Source organism: Chiloscyllium plagiosum, unplaced genomic scaffold, assembly GCF_037043375.1.
Source record: "Chiloscyllium plagiosum isolate Xiang-an unplaced genomic scaffold, Cpla_swu_hap1 HiC_scaffold_16, whole genome shotgun sequence".
Lineage (NCBI taxonomy): Eukaryota > Metazoa > Chordata > Chondrichthyes > Orectolobiformes > Hemiscylliidae > Chiloscyllium > Chiloscyllium plagiosum.
Window position 1 is genome coordinate 41660735 of NW_028270154.1, and position 15521 is coordinate 41676255.

The window sequence follows — 15521 nt, forward strand, 5'->3', positions numbered from 1 at the left end:
ACATTGCTGTTACAGCTGTCACCTTCTCAAGATCATGCAAAAACATTTTGCTGTCAATGGATTTTCTATGTATTTGACTTCAGGCATCTTCAACTGCAATTTTTCTTGTTCAGCTTCAGTTTCATCTGGTGAACTGTGTGTGGCAGCCAGACTGGATTTTGATTGTCTCCATATCCACAAATTAGCAAGTCATCCACTTTGCCTTCTACACCAGAAACTTCACTAATCATCTCATGCTGTCTGCACTGTTACTCCTCTGGAGCTATGGAAATACAAAATGGCATGTATTTCCCAAACAGAATCCAGATGTAGTTAAAAAGCTGTTGTTTTCATCCAACTTCACTTTTCAGTGACTATCCTTCACATCTAGAGTAGTGCAGATTCTTGCCTTGGCAAATTGTGACAAAATTCCTTTTATGGTTCATATGGGGAAGTGAGCTGTTCAAGGCTTTGTTCATACTCTTTGGATAAAGTTAAGAATCACACAACACCAGGTTATAGTCCAACAGGTTGATTTGGAAGTACTAGCTTTCAGAGCACTGTCCCTTCGTCAGATAACTAGCAGGGTAAGATCATAAGACACAGAATTTATAGCAAAACATCACAGTGTCATGCAAATTAAAACAACATATTGAACAAACCTAGATTGATGTTAAGTCTTTCATCTTTTAGAATGGGTTGCAGGTTTTGGTTCATTAATATGCAAATCCCAGAACTTCTTTTAAGTCACATTCTCGAGATAACTTAAGGTTTTTAAAAGAAGGTGACATCTCAGCTCAGAAATTGTATTAAAAGTGTGAGGTTAGAGTGTGTCTGTATCCCAATCTTGAGTCAGACTGGTTCTATTTCCAAAGTAGGAATTTATAAAATGTTACATGGATTGACTGTCTGCAGATTGTGTGCTTTTGGAGCAAAAACAGAATTATCTGCAAATACAAATTCACCAAGTGCGAGTGCGCACATAGGTCTGTGGAGGTCATGATGTTACACAACACACCAGAGTCTATCTGGCAATTTTCTTAACCTGATGGTCTCCTCTGCAGTCACCATTTCAACATCTATTGACCCCACATTGGACATGTCTTATTTTCTTTTGACTGATGTCCTCCACAATATTTGCATCCTGCCCTTTGTCTGTGATTGTTCTGCCCTATGGTCCTGGAATGTCTATCAACATAATGCAAGGCCTGGTGTGTTTTGCCATAAAAATGATTTAGCTGCTGATTTATGACCTCAGTGCTTCGACACATGGCAATTGCTTTCCGAAGAGTATATTTCTCCTCTCTCAATAAATATGCTCTCACACCAGGATATCTCATATCTAACGCAAAACCTAGGTTTAATTAGATTATATATTAGCTATGCAAGGTTTTTGTGAACTGTGTCAATGAAGTCACATATCAATCATTGGCCTCTTTTCAGTTTGGGCCTGAATATTGAACCTGCATTTTTCATAAGTTACATTCATTTGGAGTTCAAAGCTTGCCTTCAAGGCTTTCAAAATCTCTGCTCTATGTTTTTTCTCCTGTTCTTCAGAGATTTTGGATTATTTACACTTTGAAACAATCTCTTCTCAACAGCAATAAAAATGTAGCACTGCATTAAGTGGATCTTTGCCTTTTTTTTAATGTTGCCCATTTACATGCAAAAACTTAGTGGCACAGTGGCTATCACTGCTGCCTCACAGCGCCAGAGACCTAGGTTCAATTCCTGCCTTGGGCAACTGTCTGTGTGGAGTTTGCATATTCTCCCTGTGTCTGTGTGGGTTTGCTCTGTTTTCCTCCCACAGTCCAAAAATGTGCAGGTTAGGTGAATTGGCCATGCTAAGTTGCCCATAGTGTTAGGTGTAGAGGAATGGGTCTGGGTGGATTGCTTTTCAGAGGGTTGGTGTGGACCAAAGGACCTGTTTCCACACTGTAAGAAAAAATATTTCATATCCCCTTTTATTTCAACAAGTGCTTAGAGAGGAACAGTTGCAGCCACTGTGTCATACCCAGTATGGCTGTGGCACATTTCTTAGGTCCTTTTCTGCAGCTTTCAGTGGCAGTGTTCACAGCTCCCAGCATTCCTCTGTCTATCTGTCAGTAGCTGTCTTTTATACAGCTTTCCATTGTACAATCTCGCCTCCTTCTAATGCCATATTATGAGTTCAACCCAGGACCCCACATGTCTTACGGTGTCCTTTATTGGACTTAGCTGCAAGATGTCTCCGGGGTCAATACCTGTGATAAAAGTTACATAACTACAGGAAACCACAAGGCACACTGTTATAATTCTGCAGCTCTATCTCAAACAGCAGCAGTAAGGAGATATGGTGGTGAGGCCCGGCTGTTTTGTAGTCAGTGTTCTCGTCAAAACTGAACGCGAATACTTGTTTCGCCGTAAGTCCTCGATTAGTGCTATTGGAAATCTGAAATGGAAACAGAAAATGCTGGAGAAACTCTGGCAGTAGAGAGGGAAAAACAGAGTCCTGAGTCCAAAGACTCACCTTCAGAACTACCAGACATCAGTGGGAGAGGGAAATTTTACATGTGAATGAAGATATTAGTAAATGGGATTAAGATGATTCAGTTCAATGATCACTACAATAAAAGTTCAAACCATTACCATAATAAAACTATAAACGCAGCTACCTTAGTAATTAGATCTGATGGGTAATTCTGATACACAGGAAGTAATCTTCCCTCTCGCCTGCAAAGAACAAGCTGAATCTGGAGGTTGAGGTGAGTTTTGCCGGGGGGGGGGGGGATATGGTCTCCAGCCATCGACAGCGTTGCTGTGACTTCTTGGCTGGATGGCTGTCGCTATCGCCTAAAATCCCGCACTGGAAGATTCGCAAGTGGAACCCGGACTCCGAACCCTGGTTTAAACCAGCAACAGCTGAATAATCGTTAACCGCAACTGCAAATATACTGAGTGCAGAAGCAGCGTTACCTCTGGACCCCAGACTGACCACTAACTTTGAAGCTCCGAGCTAGGACTTATGGCGAAACAGGTATTCGCGTCACTGGCCTCCAAACTGAGGAAAGGGGGCATCGCAGCTAAAGGTAAGGTGACTATACACAGGAGTAGCTACTCATCAAGAATCATCTGTTCAGTGGAAATGTAAGCTACCCTTCATTGGGTTGACCGTTTCTTTGTGAAGGCCTTGAAATATATGTCATACAATGATCTATAAACGTAAACTTCTGTCTACAGAGCATTGGTCTCCAAGAAAAGCCGAGAGTTTATGGTGGAATAAGGTAAACCATATTAAAAATAATATAGATAATAAATGGGATGAGGTCCTACAAGCAGAGTTTAGGGAGTTAGGAGCCAAGTTAAAAAGTAAGACCTCAGTTGTAGTGATCTCAGGATTGCTACCAGTGCCACGTGCTAGTCAGAGTAGAAGTGAAAGAATAGGCAGGATGAATGGGTGGCTTGAGAGATGGTGCAGGAGCAAGGGGTTCAGATTTTTGTAACATTGGGACCAGTTCTGGGGGAGGTGGGACTATTACAAATTGGGTGGTCTCCACCTGGCAGGACAGGTAATCAATGACATCAGGGGTGCTTTTACTTACACTGTTGTGGAGGGTTTAAACTAATGTAGCAGGGGGATGGGAACCAAATGAGGAGGCTAGTGATCAGTAAGGAGGTAGTAAATAAAACCTGTAAGGAACTAGATTAATGAAGTTGGCGTGGCTAAGAGAAAGAGTAGGCAGGGCAAAGATGATGAACAAAAAGGGATAGTTAGTCAAAGGTGCATTTGTTTTAATGGGAGAAGTGTAGTAGGTAAGGTAGATAAACTTAGGGCTTGAATTAGTACCTGGGAGTGTGATGTTATTGCCAATACTGAGACTTGGTTGAGGGAAGGACATGATTGGCAATGAAATACCCCAGGATATATATAAATGCTTCAGACAGGATAGAGAGGGAGGTAAAAGGGGTGAAGGCATTGCATTATTGGTCAGAGAGGATATCACATCTGTGCTGAAGGAGGTCACTTTGGAGGACTCGAGCAGTGAGGCAATATAGTCAGAAATAAGAAGGGTGCGGTAACAATGTTGGGGCTTTACTACAGGCCTCCCAGCAGTGAGCGTGAGATAGAGGTACAAATATGTTAGACAGATTATGGAAAGATGGAGCAACAGGGCGGTGGTGATAGGAGATTTTCATTTTCCCAACATTGACTGGGATTCACTTAGTGTTAGAGATCTAACTGGAGCAGAATTTGTAAGGAGCATCCAGGAGGGTTTTATAGAGCAGTACGCAAATGGTCCAACTTGGGAAGGGCCATACTGGACCTGATGTTAGGGAATGGACCCAGCCAGGTGGTTGAGGTTTCAGTATGGGATTACTTTGGGAATGGTGATCACAATTCCGTAAGTTTTAGAATATTCATGGACAAAGACAAGAATGGTCCTAAAGGAAGCATGCTAAATTTGGGGAAGGCCAACTATAGCAAAATTTGGCAGGAGTTGGGGAATATAGATTGGGAGCAGCCGTTTGAAGGGAAATCTACATTTGATATGTGGGAGGCTTTTAAAAAGAGGTTGATTAGAGTCCAGGACATACATGTTCCTGTGAAAATGAGGGATAGAAATAGCAAGATTAGGGAACCATGGATGACAGGTGAAATTGTGAAACTACCTAAGAGGAAAAAGGAAGCATACATAATGTCTAGGTGAATGAAAACAGACAAAACTTTGGAAGAATATTGGGAAAGTAGGACCAATCTGAAATGAAGAATTAAGAGGCTAAAAGGGGTCATGAAATATCTTCAGCAAACAGGATTAAGGAAAATCCCAAAGCCTTTTATTCATTTATTAGGAGCAAGAGTGTAATTAGGGAAAGGGTTGGCCCACTCAAGGACAAAGTAGGAAAGTTATGCATGGAATCAGAGACAATAGGCAAGATTCTTAATGAGTACTTTGCATCAGTATTCACTGAGGAGAGGGACATGGTGGATGTTGAGGTTAGGGATAGATCTTTGATCACTCTAGGTCAAGTTGGCATAAGGAGGGAGGAAGTGTTGGATGTTCTAAAAGGCATTAAGACGAACAAGTCCCTGGGTGTGATTGGAATCTATCCCAGGTTACTGAGGGAAGTGAGACAGGAAAAAGCTGGGGCCTTAACAGATATCTTTGTAACATCCTTGAACACAAATAAGGTCCCGGAGGACTGGAGATTCGTTAATACTGTCCCCTTGTTTAAGAATGGTAGTAAGAATAATACAAGTAATTATAGACTGGTGAGCCTGATGTCAGTGGTTGGGAAGCTGCTGGAGAAGATACTGAGGGATAGGATCTATTACATTTGGAAGAATATCAGTGATAGGCAGCATGGTTTTGTGCAAGGAAGACCATGTCTTACCAACTTAATAGAATTCTTTGAGGAAGTGACAAAGTTGATTGATGAGGGAAGAACTGTACATATCATATACATTGACTTCAGTAAGGCATTTGATTATGTTTCCCATGGTAGGATGATGGAGAAAATGAAGTTGCATGGGGTCCAGGGTGTACTACCTAGATGGATAGAGAACTGGCTGGGCAACAGGAGACAGAGTAGTCATGGAAGGGAGTTTCTCAAAATGGAGAACTGTGACCATTGGTGTTCCACAGGGATCATGCTTGGACCACTGTTGTTAGTGATAAATGATCTGAAGGAAGGTATAGGTGGTCTGATTAGCAACTTTGCACATGACACTAAGATTGGTGCAGTGGCAGATAGTGAAGGGGACTGTCAGAGAATTCAGCAGAATACAGATAGATTGGAGAGTTCAGTGGAGAAATGGCAGATGGGGATCGATATGGAAAAATGCGAGGGGATGCATTTTGTAAGATCCAATTCTAGTGTGAACTAGATGGTAAATGGAAAAGCCCTGGGGAACGTTGATGTACAGAGAGATATGGGTGCTCAGGTCCATTGTACCCTGAAGGTGGCAACACAGGTTGATAGAGTGGTCAAGAAGGCATACAGCATGCTTTCCTTCATCGGATGGGGTATTGAGTATAAGAGTTGGCAGATCATGTTGCAGTTGTATAGGACTCTGGTTCGGCCACATTTGGAATACTGTGTACAGTTCTGGTCATCACATTACCAGAAGGATGTGGATACTTTGGAGAGAGTGCAGAGGAGGTTCACCAGGATGTTGTCTGGTATGGAGGGCGCTAGCTATGAAGAGAGGTAGAGTATATTAGGATTACTTTCATTAGAAAGACAGAGGATGAGGGGGGATCTGATTGAAGTCTACAAAATCATGAGAGGTATAGATAGGGTGGATAGCAAGAAGCTTTTTCCCAGATTACTAGGGGTCATGAGTTCAAGGTAAGAGGGGAAAAGTTTAAGGGAGATAAGCTTGGAAAGTTCTTTACACAGAGGTGGTGGGTACCTGGGATGCGTTGCCAATGGAGGTGGTAGAGGGGAGCACAATAGCGTCATTTAAGATGTATCTAGACAGATACATGAATAGGCAGGGAGCAGAGGGATACAGATCCTTCGAAAATAGGCGACAGGTTTGGATAGAAGATCTGGATCAGCACAGGCTTGGAGGGCCTAGGGGCCAGTTTCTGTGCTGTAATTTTCTTTGTTCTTTGTTTTTTTTTAAGGGTATCATCTGTTCATTTGCACATATGCTTATGTTGGGGAATGGACACTTCTATTGCATTAACTGTATTCTGTTCAGAGCATTTAAGAGGACATCATTTAACTTCAAGTCTAAGGACATGTTAGGAATGATATGTAAGGGCAAAAAGAAGGAATTCCAGAGTGTGGAGCAAAGGAGATTGCAATGGAATAGAGAGCTTACAGTGTTATGTGCCTGGAAGAGTTTAAAAAAAGGAAAGAAGTAGATCATTGAGAGATTTAAAAGATGAGAATTTCAAGTGAGGTGTTTTAGGAAACTGGCAGCAAATGTGAATAAACGGGGAAAGGGGTAGAGTCATTGGACTCAGTTGACCCTATTACTCTACCACTGATGCAGCCAGACTGGCTGAATTTCTCCAGCATTTTGTTTTATTTTCAGATCTGCATCCATTGTATTTTGCTTTTATTTGAGTGATGGATGAATTTATGTTAGTGTTAAATAAGATATGTGCATCAGTCTTTAACGGACTTAAGATACAAAGGATAAAGCCAAAGGAGGCTCAACAGGACAGCATTGGAATACTGTCATTGAGCTGGAGGTGAAAAAGGCGGGGATAGGGATTTCAGTAGTAACTATATTGAGATAATGGCAGGGGAGGGTAATGTTACAGAGTTGGAAGTAGGGAATCTTTATGATGAAAAGGAGACTGTATTAGAAATTTAGCTCTGAGTCATATGGGATTTTGAAGTTGCAAATCTACCCGAGCACAAGAAAATGACTAGACATTGGAATTGATTAGAGGGATGGAAAGAGTTCTTCATTGGCCATTGAGCTGAGCTTATAATTCTGCTTCTGCCACCCAAATATAGTGTGACTTACTGAATGTTCCCAGCTTTTTCTGTTTCTGCTTTATTTTGTGCTGGTGTTTACACTCCACACGAGTCTCCTCCCATTTTTGGCCCCACATCTCCATCTCCACCATAGCCCAATAATCATGTTGATTTGAGTAGTTTCCTTTGGAAAGTTTCTAAACTATCTGACTAAGTCATTTACTGAGGTTATGAATGCTCCATTTATATCACACTGCACTATTTGATTCGGGTTGGGAATGCAATGCTTGAGAGTGTGTTGGAGACAGATTAACTTGGCTTTCAAAGGTAACTGGATCATTTCCTGAAGAGGAAATTATTGCAAAGCTAAGAGAAAAAAGGTGGGGGAGTGTTAGTTGCAGAGAGCTGGCACATAGGCTGCAGACTCTGATGTGCTGAAATTATTCTATGATTAAGGGATTGATCAATGTTTTCTTGTTGTATTTATTGGTAACGATCAGCACTTGCAGCCCCTGGTTTTGGATTGTACCTTGAGCTCTCTCATTCTCTCCATATTAAATCTGTCCAACTATTATCAATTTTAAGATCCATATAAAATCATTTCCATGCCTTCATTTGTCTAAAGATAAAAGCCTTATTTCCCTAAGCTATAAACACTTAGTTCTGTGATCATCTTAATATGTCTTGTGTACTTTCTCCAGCACTTATGTCCTTATTATAGAAGAGAACCAACACAGTCCTCAAAATGCAGCCTGACCAGATCATTCACAAATCTAACAATCTTTTTAATTTTGTATCCCTGGAAATAAACCTCATGTTACCATATTTCATTATCTTGCTGAACTATGAAGCTGTTTTTAGTGATTTGTTTACATGTATGCCTAGATCTTTTAGCTCTTCTACTGCACTCCATTAATTTAGCTTTCTAATAATAATGTCTTCTCTTTTCCATTTAGAACCTTTAGAACAGGCAGATAAAAGAGAATCTTATCAAATTATGTCTGAGAAATGAAAAGCCATGTGTAGCCATTGCAACATCCATTAAGCGTTCCTTGAATATATAGCACAAATATATATGGACCAGATGAGGGTTCATTGCAGTTCAGTTGCTTCTTTCACAATTTGCATGACATTATGAATCAATAATAACTTTTTTTTTTGTTTGTTTCACATCAGATGCAGCTCAAGCTAAGTTCTTACATAAAAGGGGTATCAACCCGAAATCTACCCTGCGCGAGTTTTTACTTTATTTAGTTTTTCTTTTGGATCTATCTATATGTAAGTGTCAAAACACATTAGATATTTTCTAATACATTTATGGTCAATCTGATTAGGGATAGACTGTATTTGATTTTAAATAATTTGATAGTTACATGGTTAGGTAAGATGTTGACAGATCTATAATTTGATGCTTAATGCCATAATGTAGATGTGCATTGGATATCAGTGCCCTGAATCATTTTATGCTGAGGCCCTTTGAACACGTGATACACATAATATGATCAAGACTGTAACACTGGCTAGCTCATTGTGTGGCCTCATTGTATTAAGACCCCATACTATGGTCTAGACATCTGAAGAACTGTCTTAAAAGCTCAGTATTCATCAAGTACTGCAGTGGAGTCCTTTTTGCTTAGTTGGGGCTTTATGATAGACAGTTCTTGTAAAGAATGGATGCCAAAAGTTGCTGTGCTCCGTTCACCTATTTCACATCCAGACGAAAGTTATTGAGAATTTCTTGCAGCTCAGGCAATTGTTGCCACATTATTGAAGTTACAAGTAATCCAGAGAAGAATGAAGGATGTAAGACCTTAAATGATCAATTGGAATCTGCCCTTGTACGTCTAGCTATGTTCAGACCTACATGTAGACCGGTTCAAAGTAATTTACAAGCAGAGACTGATCCTCCAGCAATATGAGCTGAGAACTGAGCACAATAGGACTGCGGAGAAAGTGAGGTCTGCAGATGCTGGAGATCAGAGCTGAAAATGTGTTGCTGGAAAAGCGCAGCAGGTCAGGCAGCATCCAGGGACAGGAGAATCGACGTTTCGGGCATAAGCCTGAAGAAGGGCTTAGGCCCGAAACGTCGATTCTCCTGTTCCCTGGATGCTGCCTGACCTGCTGCGCTTTTCCAGCAACACATTTTCAGCACAATAGGACTGCACAGATCTGGAAATTATTTCCATGACGGATCTGCTAGAATCTAATAGGAAAACTATTGTGTTTTATTAAATGTCACTAGAACAAGCAACAATAGATGATTCAACAATAGATGAACCTGCTTTGTACAGTTTTATCATGTTGTGCCAGGCGATGTGCTTTCCTAAGGAAGACGACAGCAATATCAGTGCGGCTTGCACTTTTAAAAGGTTCAATCTGTTCTATCATTTTCATCCCCTTCAAATCCATTCCTTCCCCATTGAGATGCTACAAAGGGTTTCTTTTCGGGGTCAGCCCTGGAAAAGGGGTAAGGCTGCATTCATTTCTGTGAATTCCTTTGAGGGGAACCATCAAGTACTTAACGTAGGATAATTGATCAGAATTGGATCAGGGTTGTCCCAAAGTAGATTAGGCGGTCTCCAGCACTGAAAAACTTGACTAAATCACTTTTTTAGTGTTTTAGTAAATCATTTTTTAAAAATCAATAATATTGGTTAAAAGGAGAATTTAATAATTTTTACATTTAACGGTGGTTGTTTTGAAGTATCATTAAAATTGGTAAAACATCATTTAGTTTTAGATACTTAAATGGCTCAGCACAAAATAGGTCTTAAAAAACTTAAAAACGAGCAATGGTAAAGATTTACCAGATTACTTCCACTAATTGTGGATTTAATCCTATGCTGTTACTAAGCAAAATAACAAAAATAAACAGTTTTAAAATCAAATAAATAACATTTACAAATGAAATACATATGATGAGGAAATAGGCTCTGAGAAATTATCATGATGGGTAGCACGGTGGCTCAGTGGTTAGCACTGCTGCCTCACAACGCCAGGGACCAGGTTCGATTCTAGTCTCAGGCAACTGTCTGCGTGGAGTTTGCACATTCTCTCCGTGTCGGCGTGGGTTTCCTCCGGGTGCTCCGGTTTCCTCCCACAGTCCAAAGATGTACAGGTTAGGTGAATTGGCCATGCTAAATTACCCATAGTGTTCAGGGGTATGTAGGTTTGGTACATGAGTCAAGGATAAATATAGAGTAATGGGTTTGGGTGGGAGACCCTTCGGAGGGTCAGTGCAGACTTGTTGGGCCAAAGGGCCTGTTTCCACACTGTAGATTCTAATGATCATCTGAAACTTGAATTTCAAAGTTAATTTATTGCCTTAAGATAAAGATATTATATAGATTTTTCAGTATGTGAGCCACAAGACAGATTAAAAGTGTTACTAAATTTTGCTGCTCGCATTAAAGTGTAGGAATTCAGGCTTCTATACACAATGTATACATAGAGTCATAGAGATGTACAGCATGATTCATTGCTAGTGATATCAAATGCATCTTTTCAGCTTCCTTTCTTTTGCAGTAACCTTTGGAATGGTCAATACCAACATGTATTTCTTCACCAAAGTTATGTCTGAACTCTTCCTGGAAACAAAATCCTTTATCAATGGCATAAACTTCAAAACAATAAGAAATATAGAGAACTTCTGGGAGGTATCAATTAATCCTAAATAAGATACATACTTCTAACATGATCTTCTACTGGTACATTTATAGCCCATTGCGAAATGGAAGAAGCAAGAGCCTTGGGTTATCTCAATTGAGAAAAGTAGACTTGGTTAAAGGAGATAGTAAGCCTTGGAGGAGTGTTTATTGAACAAAGTTCTTGCTGATTACATGGAAACTATCTATTTTAGTGTTTTTCTAAAATGTAAAAATGCATGAGGAACATAAGCTACTTGAATCAGATCTCCACCAGCTCCACATCCCATCACTAGCAAAACTGTTTCACTATCAGAGGTTGAGGGGTGATCTTATACAGGTTTATAAAATCATAGGAGGGCATAGTTAAAGTGAATAGCAAAATTTTTTTTCCCTAGGGTTGGGGAGTCCAAATGTAGACAGCATAATTTTAAGGTGAGAGGAGGAATATTTAAAAGGGTTCCAAGGAGCAACTTTTTCACACATAAGGTGCTTTCTATGTGGAATGAACTGCCAGAGCAAGTGGTTGTTGCAGGTACAGTTAAAACATTTAAAAGACATTTGGACAGGTAACTGAATAGGAACAGTTGAGAGGGGTATGGGCTAAGTACAGGCAAATAGGACAATTTAATTTGGGGAAACTTGGTTTGTTTGACCCTACTGTCGCACCTGAGACATTAATAGACAGTCATAAAGCAGTATTTGGAAATCACCTTGAGAATAATCATGAGTGTAGTGAGAAGTCTTCACAAAACTTCAAAGAATGCTGTATTATCATGTTTCATTTCTCGTGAAATGGGAAACATTTAGAAGACAAAGTATTCCCGTTAATCTTGCTTACTCTAAGTAATCATTATTTGCCAGAATTTCTTGGCAAAATAATAATGAATGAGGACCCTACTAAAATTATCATTCATTTTTAAAATAGGAATCTTTGAAAAACTTAAATTTAATACTTTCAATGAAATATACCTGAGTACACCCAACATTCAGTAACATATAAGTCAAAAATCACATGACACCAGCTTATAGTCCAACAGGTTGATTTGAAACCGCAAGCTTTCAGAGCTCCCGCTCCTTCCTCAGGCAGCTTGAGAGAGAGAAAACATTGGACACAGAATTTATAAGTAAAAGATCAAAAGGTCATATCTTGTTTGCGTATGTATTGAACAAGCCTGGATGGCTATTTAGTCTCAGTTAAAATGGAGGTGCAGGTTTCTATTGATTAATATGTAAATCCCAGAATATTTTCTCACAAAGCCTGAAGTTATCTTGGGGCAGTGGCTTGAAAGAAATTCTGGGATGCTTCAGAAACTAACCTATATATACCCAGATTAGACTTTTTATTTACAGCATCATAAGTTATCAAAAACTCTTCTGACTGATACACAAACCTCATGAGCTTTAACTGTCAACTTCCTCTGCATGGACCTGTTTGCCTTCAGCTATTTCATTTGTTTTGCTACCAAAAGAGACATGAAGAATGATTCCACATCCTTTGCCTCAAATGTTGGTACAGCTTGTCCAAGTTCTAACATTTCTTTACTGGACTTTAGGTTATGACCAGTGTTTTTCTGATCAGCATCTTCTAATGCACCTAAGTGCAGCCTTTTCAGCCGGTGTTATCTTTCTTAATGTCTTCTCTTTATGATTTGCTCGATCTGAATCTCTAGTTCCAGCCTCTTAAATGTTCTTTCACTCTCCTTTTCCTCAAGTTCAGTTATTTTAAGTTCCATTTCACGCTGCTTTGGTTGTAGTTGAATTCTTAATGACTCAAGTGACTTACCACCTAATGTACCTAGCTACTCTTATGTATCCATCAGTCCCAAATGCTGTTGCAAATATTCCTTATTTCTGCCTTACTAGCTTTTTCAAGAAGTTCCAACATAAACCAAAGAACAGCACAGGAACAGGCCCTTTGGCTCTGCAAGCCTGCATCAACACCTTTTGCCCTTCCATACTAAAATTATCTTCATTTACAGGACCTGTATCCCTCTATTCCCTTCTTATTTATGTATTTGTCCAGGTGTTTAGTAAATGCTGCTGTTGTGTCTGAGAAGAAGGGAAAGAAACATATGGACAGAGAGGGAGAGAGAGAGATACAGGGCTCAGAGAGACAGAGAGTGAGGGGAGATTAAAAGCATCAAAGGGGGAGAGCGTGAGAATGAGGGGTGTGACAACGAAGAGGAGGGGTTGGAAGAGATGGGGGCCTCGCCAGTGAGGGAGTGGGGAGCGAGAGAGAGAAATGGGGGAGGGTTAGGTCGAGAGGGGCACAGGGAAGTGGGGAAAGACAGAAAGGAGAGGGAGAGAGGGCTGGAGAGAGAATGTGGTAGAAAGACAGAGGCGCGGAGACTGAATGGGGATGACGGTAAGAGGCTGAGAGAGGGAGAGGAGTGAAATGAGAGGGAGTAAGGGGGGACAGAGAGGTAAATGGGGAGAGAGAAAGAGAGAGTTGGAGGGAACTAGAAAGAGAGAGAAAGTGAGGAAGTGTCCAGAGAGAAAGGGATGGTGTCAAAGAGAGGGAGGTGGGAGAAAGCGTGATAGAGGGTGGAGGTGTGTGAGGCAATCAGAGGCAGAGACGAAGAGAACCAGCGAGAGAGGTGGCAATGCGGGAAGACAGAGAGGTGGGGAGAGGGAGAGAGAGGAAAACAGGATAGAGAGAGGGGGGAATGATGCTGTGAGCAAGTGAAAGGAAGGGAGAGAGGAAAGGGCGAAACAGAGAGGGAGGCGGGAGGAAGAGAGAGAGAAAAAGTGGCGAGGAGGGAGAGAGAGGGGAAACGAGGCAGGGAAGGTGAGAGTGACTAGGAGGACAAAAGTGAGAGTGAGGAAAGAGGAAGAGACAGTGGGGTAGTGGATGAAGAGAGGGAACAGTAGAGCCAAAGCATGGGGTGGAAGAGAGAAGGAAAAGGAATGGAGGGGCAGAGAGATGGAGGAAGGTGGAGAGAGACTAGGGTGTGAGAGAGTGTTTGGGCGGTGAGAGGAACTCCTGGACTGGGGGCTGGTGAAATGGGGAGAGGGAGACAGGGACAGAAGGAGAGAGAGACAGTCATGAGGGGGAGAAAGATAGGGAGGTGTGGGGGTGAGAGGGGAGCGAGGAGGAGTGTAAACAGAGAGTGAGAGAGAAGGGGGAGCGAAGGGGAGAGAGAGGGAGAGGAGAGAGAGATGGGGAGCAAAAGAAATGATGCAGAGGAGAGAGAGAGCAAAGGGGAGATAGAAAGAAATAGGGGAGAGAGAATGCGAGGGAGACAAAGCATAGGGAAGTGGAGACCGATAGAGAGATGGAAGGGAGATAGAGAGATGAGGAGGGGCAGACAGAGAGAGAGAGGGAGGGAGGAGAGGGCGAAGGAGGAGATTATGAGAGAGGGGAAAGACGAGAGGAAGGGGAGTGCGAGACAGACTGAGAGAGAGGGAGATCGAGATAAGAAGAGGAGGATGGGGAGGGACAGAGAGTGGTGAGAGAGAGACGCATGGATTGAGAGAGTGAGGCATGTGGGGAGTGAGAAAGATAGAATTGGGGAGGTACGAGAGAAAGTAATAAAGGGAGCAGAGAGGGATGCAGAAGAGAGAGGGAGAGATTGAACGGTGACAGAGAGAGAGGCGGAAAAAGAGCGACGGCAGTGGTGAGAGTTAGATAGCAGGGGAAGAGAGGGAGAGAGGGAAGAGTGAGAAGGGAAGAAAGCAGAAGTGGGAGGGGTTCAGGAACATGACCGGTAGCTGACAGAGGGGGAGGTGAGGTGGGACATAGAGAGAAAGAAATGGAGAGAGAGGGAGTGATGGTAAGGGAGAGAGTGGAAGGTAAAGGGAGCGAGAGAGATAGTGGGCAGGCGTTGGGGAGTGATAGACAGGAGGGAGATAGATTGCAGTAAACAAGTTGACGTTTGCATTGTAGACAGTAAAATCTATAAAGACAGCTCTGCTCCCACTATCAAGCCAAAGTTTTGATTTAAGTTGTTTAATCTTCCCAGCAGTAGCTGTTGTGTCTGTTTCCGCCACCACCTCTGGCAACACGTTCCAGGCATTCACCTCCCTTTGTGTAAAAAAATGTGCTTCACACATCTCTTCTAAACTCTGCACCTCCCCCACCCCTGTGACACCTTGAATCTGTGTCCCCTAGTAATTGACCCCTCCACCTTGGGAAAAAGCCTCATACTTTCCACTCTATCCATGCCATTCACAGTTTTATAAACTTCTATCAAGTCGCCCCTCAACCACCTGCATTCCAATGAAAACAAACCCAGTCCATCCAACCTTTCTTCATAGCTAAAATCCTCCATACCAGGCATCATCCTGGTCAACCTTTTCTGTACCCTCTCCAAAGCATCCACATCCTTCTGATAGTGTGGTGACCAGAACTGTATGCAATATTCCAAGTGTGGTCTAACTAAAGTTCTATAAATATGCAGCATAACTTGTCTATCCTTATATTCAATGCACCTTCCGATAAAGGCAAGCATGTCATAGCCCTTTGTTTTAATGTCT

The 15521-nt window shown here is 41.7% G+C and overlaps 1 protein-coding gene across 1 annotated transcript in view; it reads left to right on the forward strand.

Annotated features, from left to right (window-relative positions):
- The first annotated feature begins 2983 nt into the window (after positions 1-2983).
- The window catches only part of LOC122556993 (polycystin-2-like protein 1), a 64463-nt gene continuing 51925 nt past the window's right edge, over positions 2984-15521 (forward strand). Inside the window, exons 1-3 of the mRNA XM_087995554.1 lie at positions 2984-3047; positions 8575-8676; positions 10924-11054. Of these exons, the coding sequence (XP_087851680.1) occupies positions 2984-3047; positions 8575-8676; positions 10924-11054 (297 nt within the window). The remainder of the gene's footprint in view (positions 3048-8574; positions 8677-10923; positions 11055-15521) is intronic.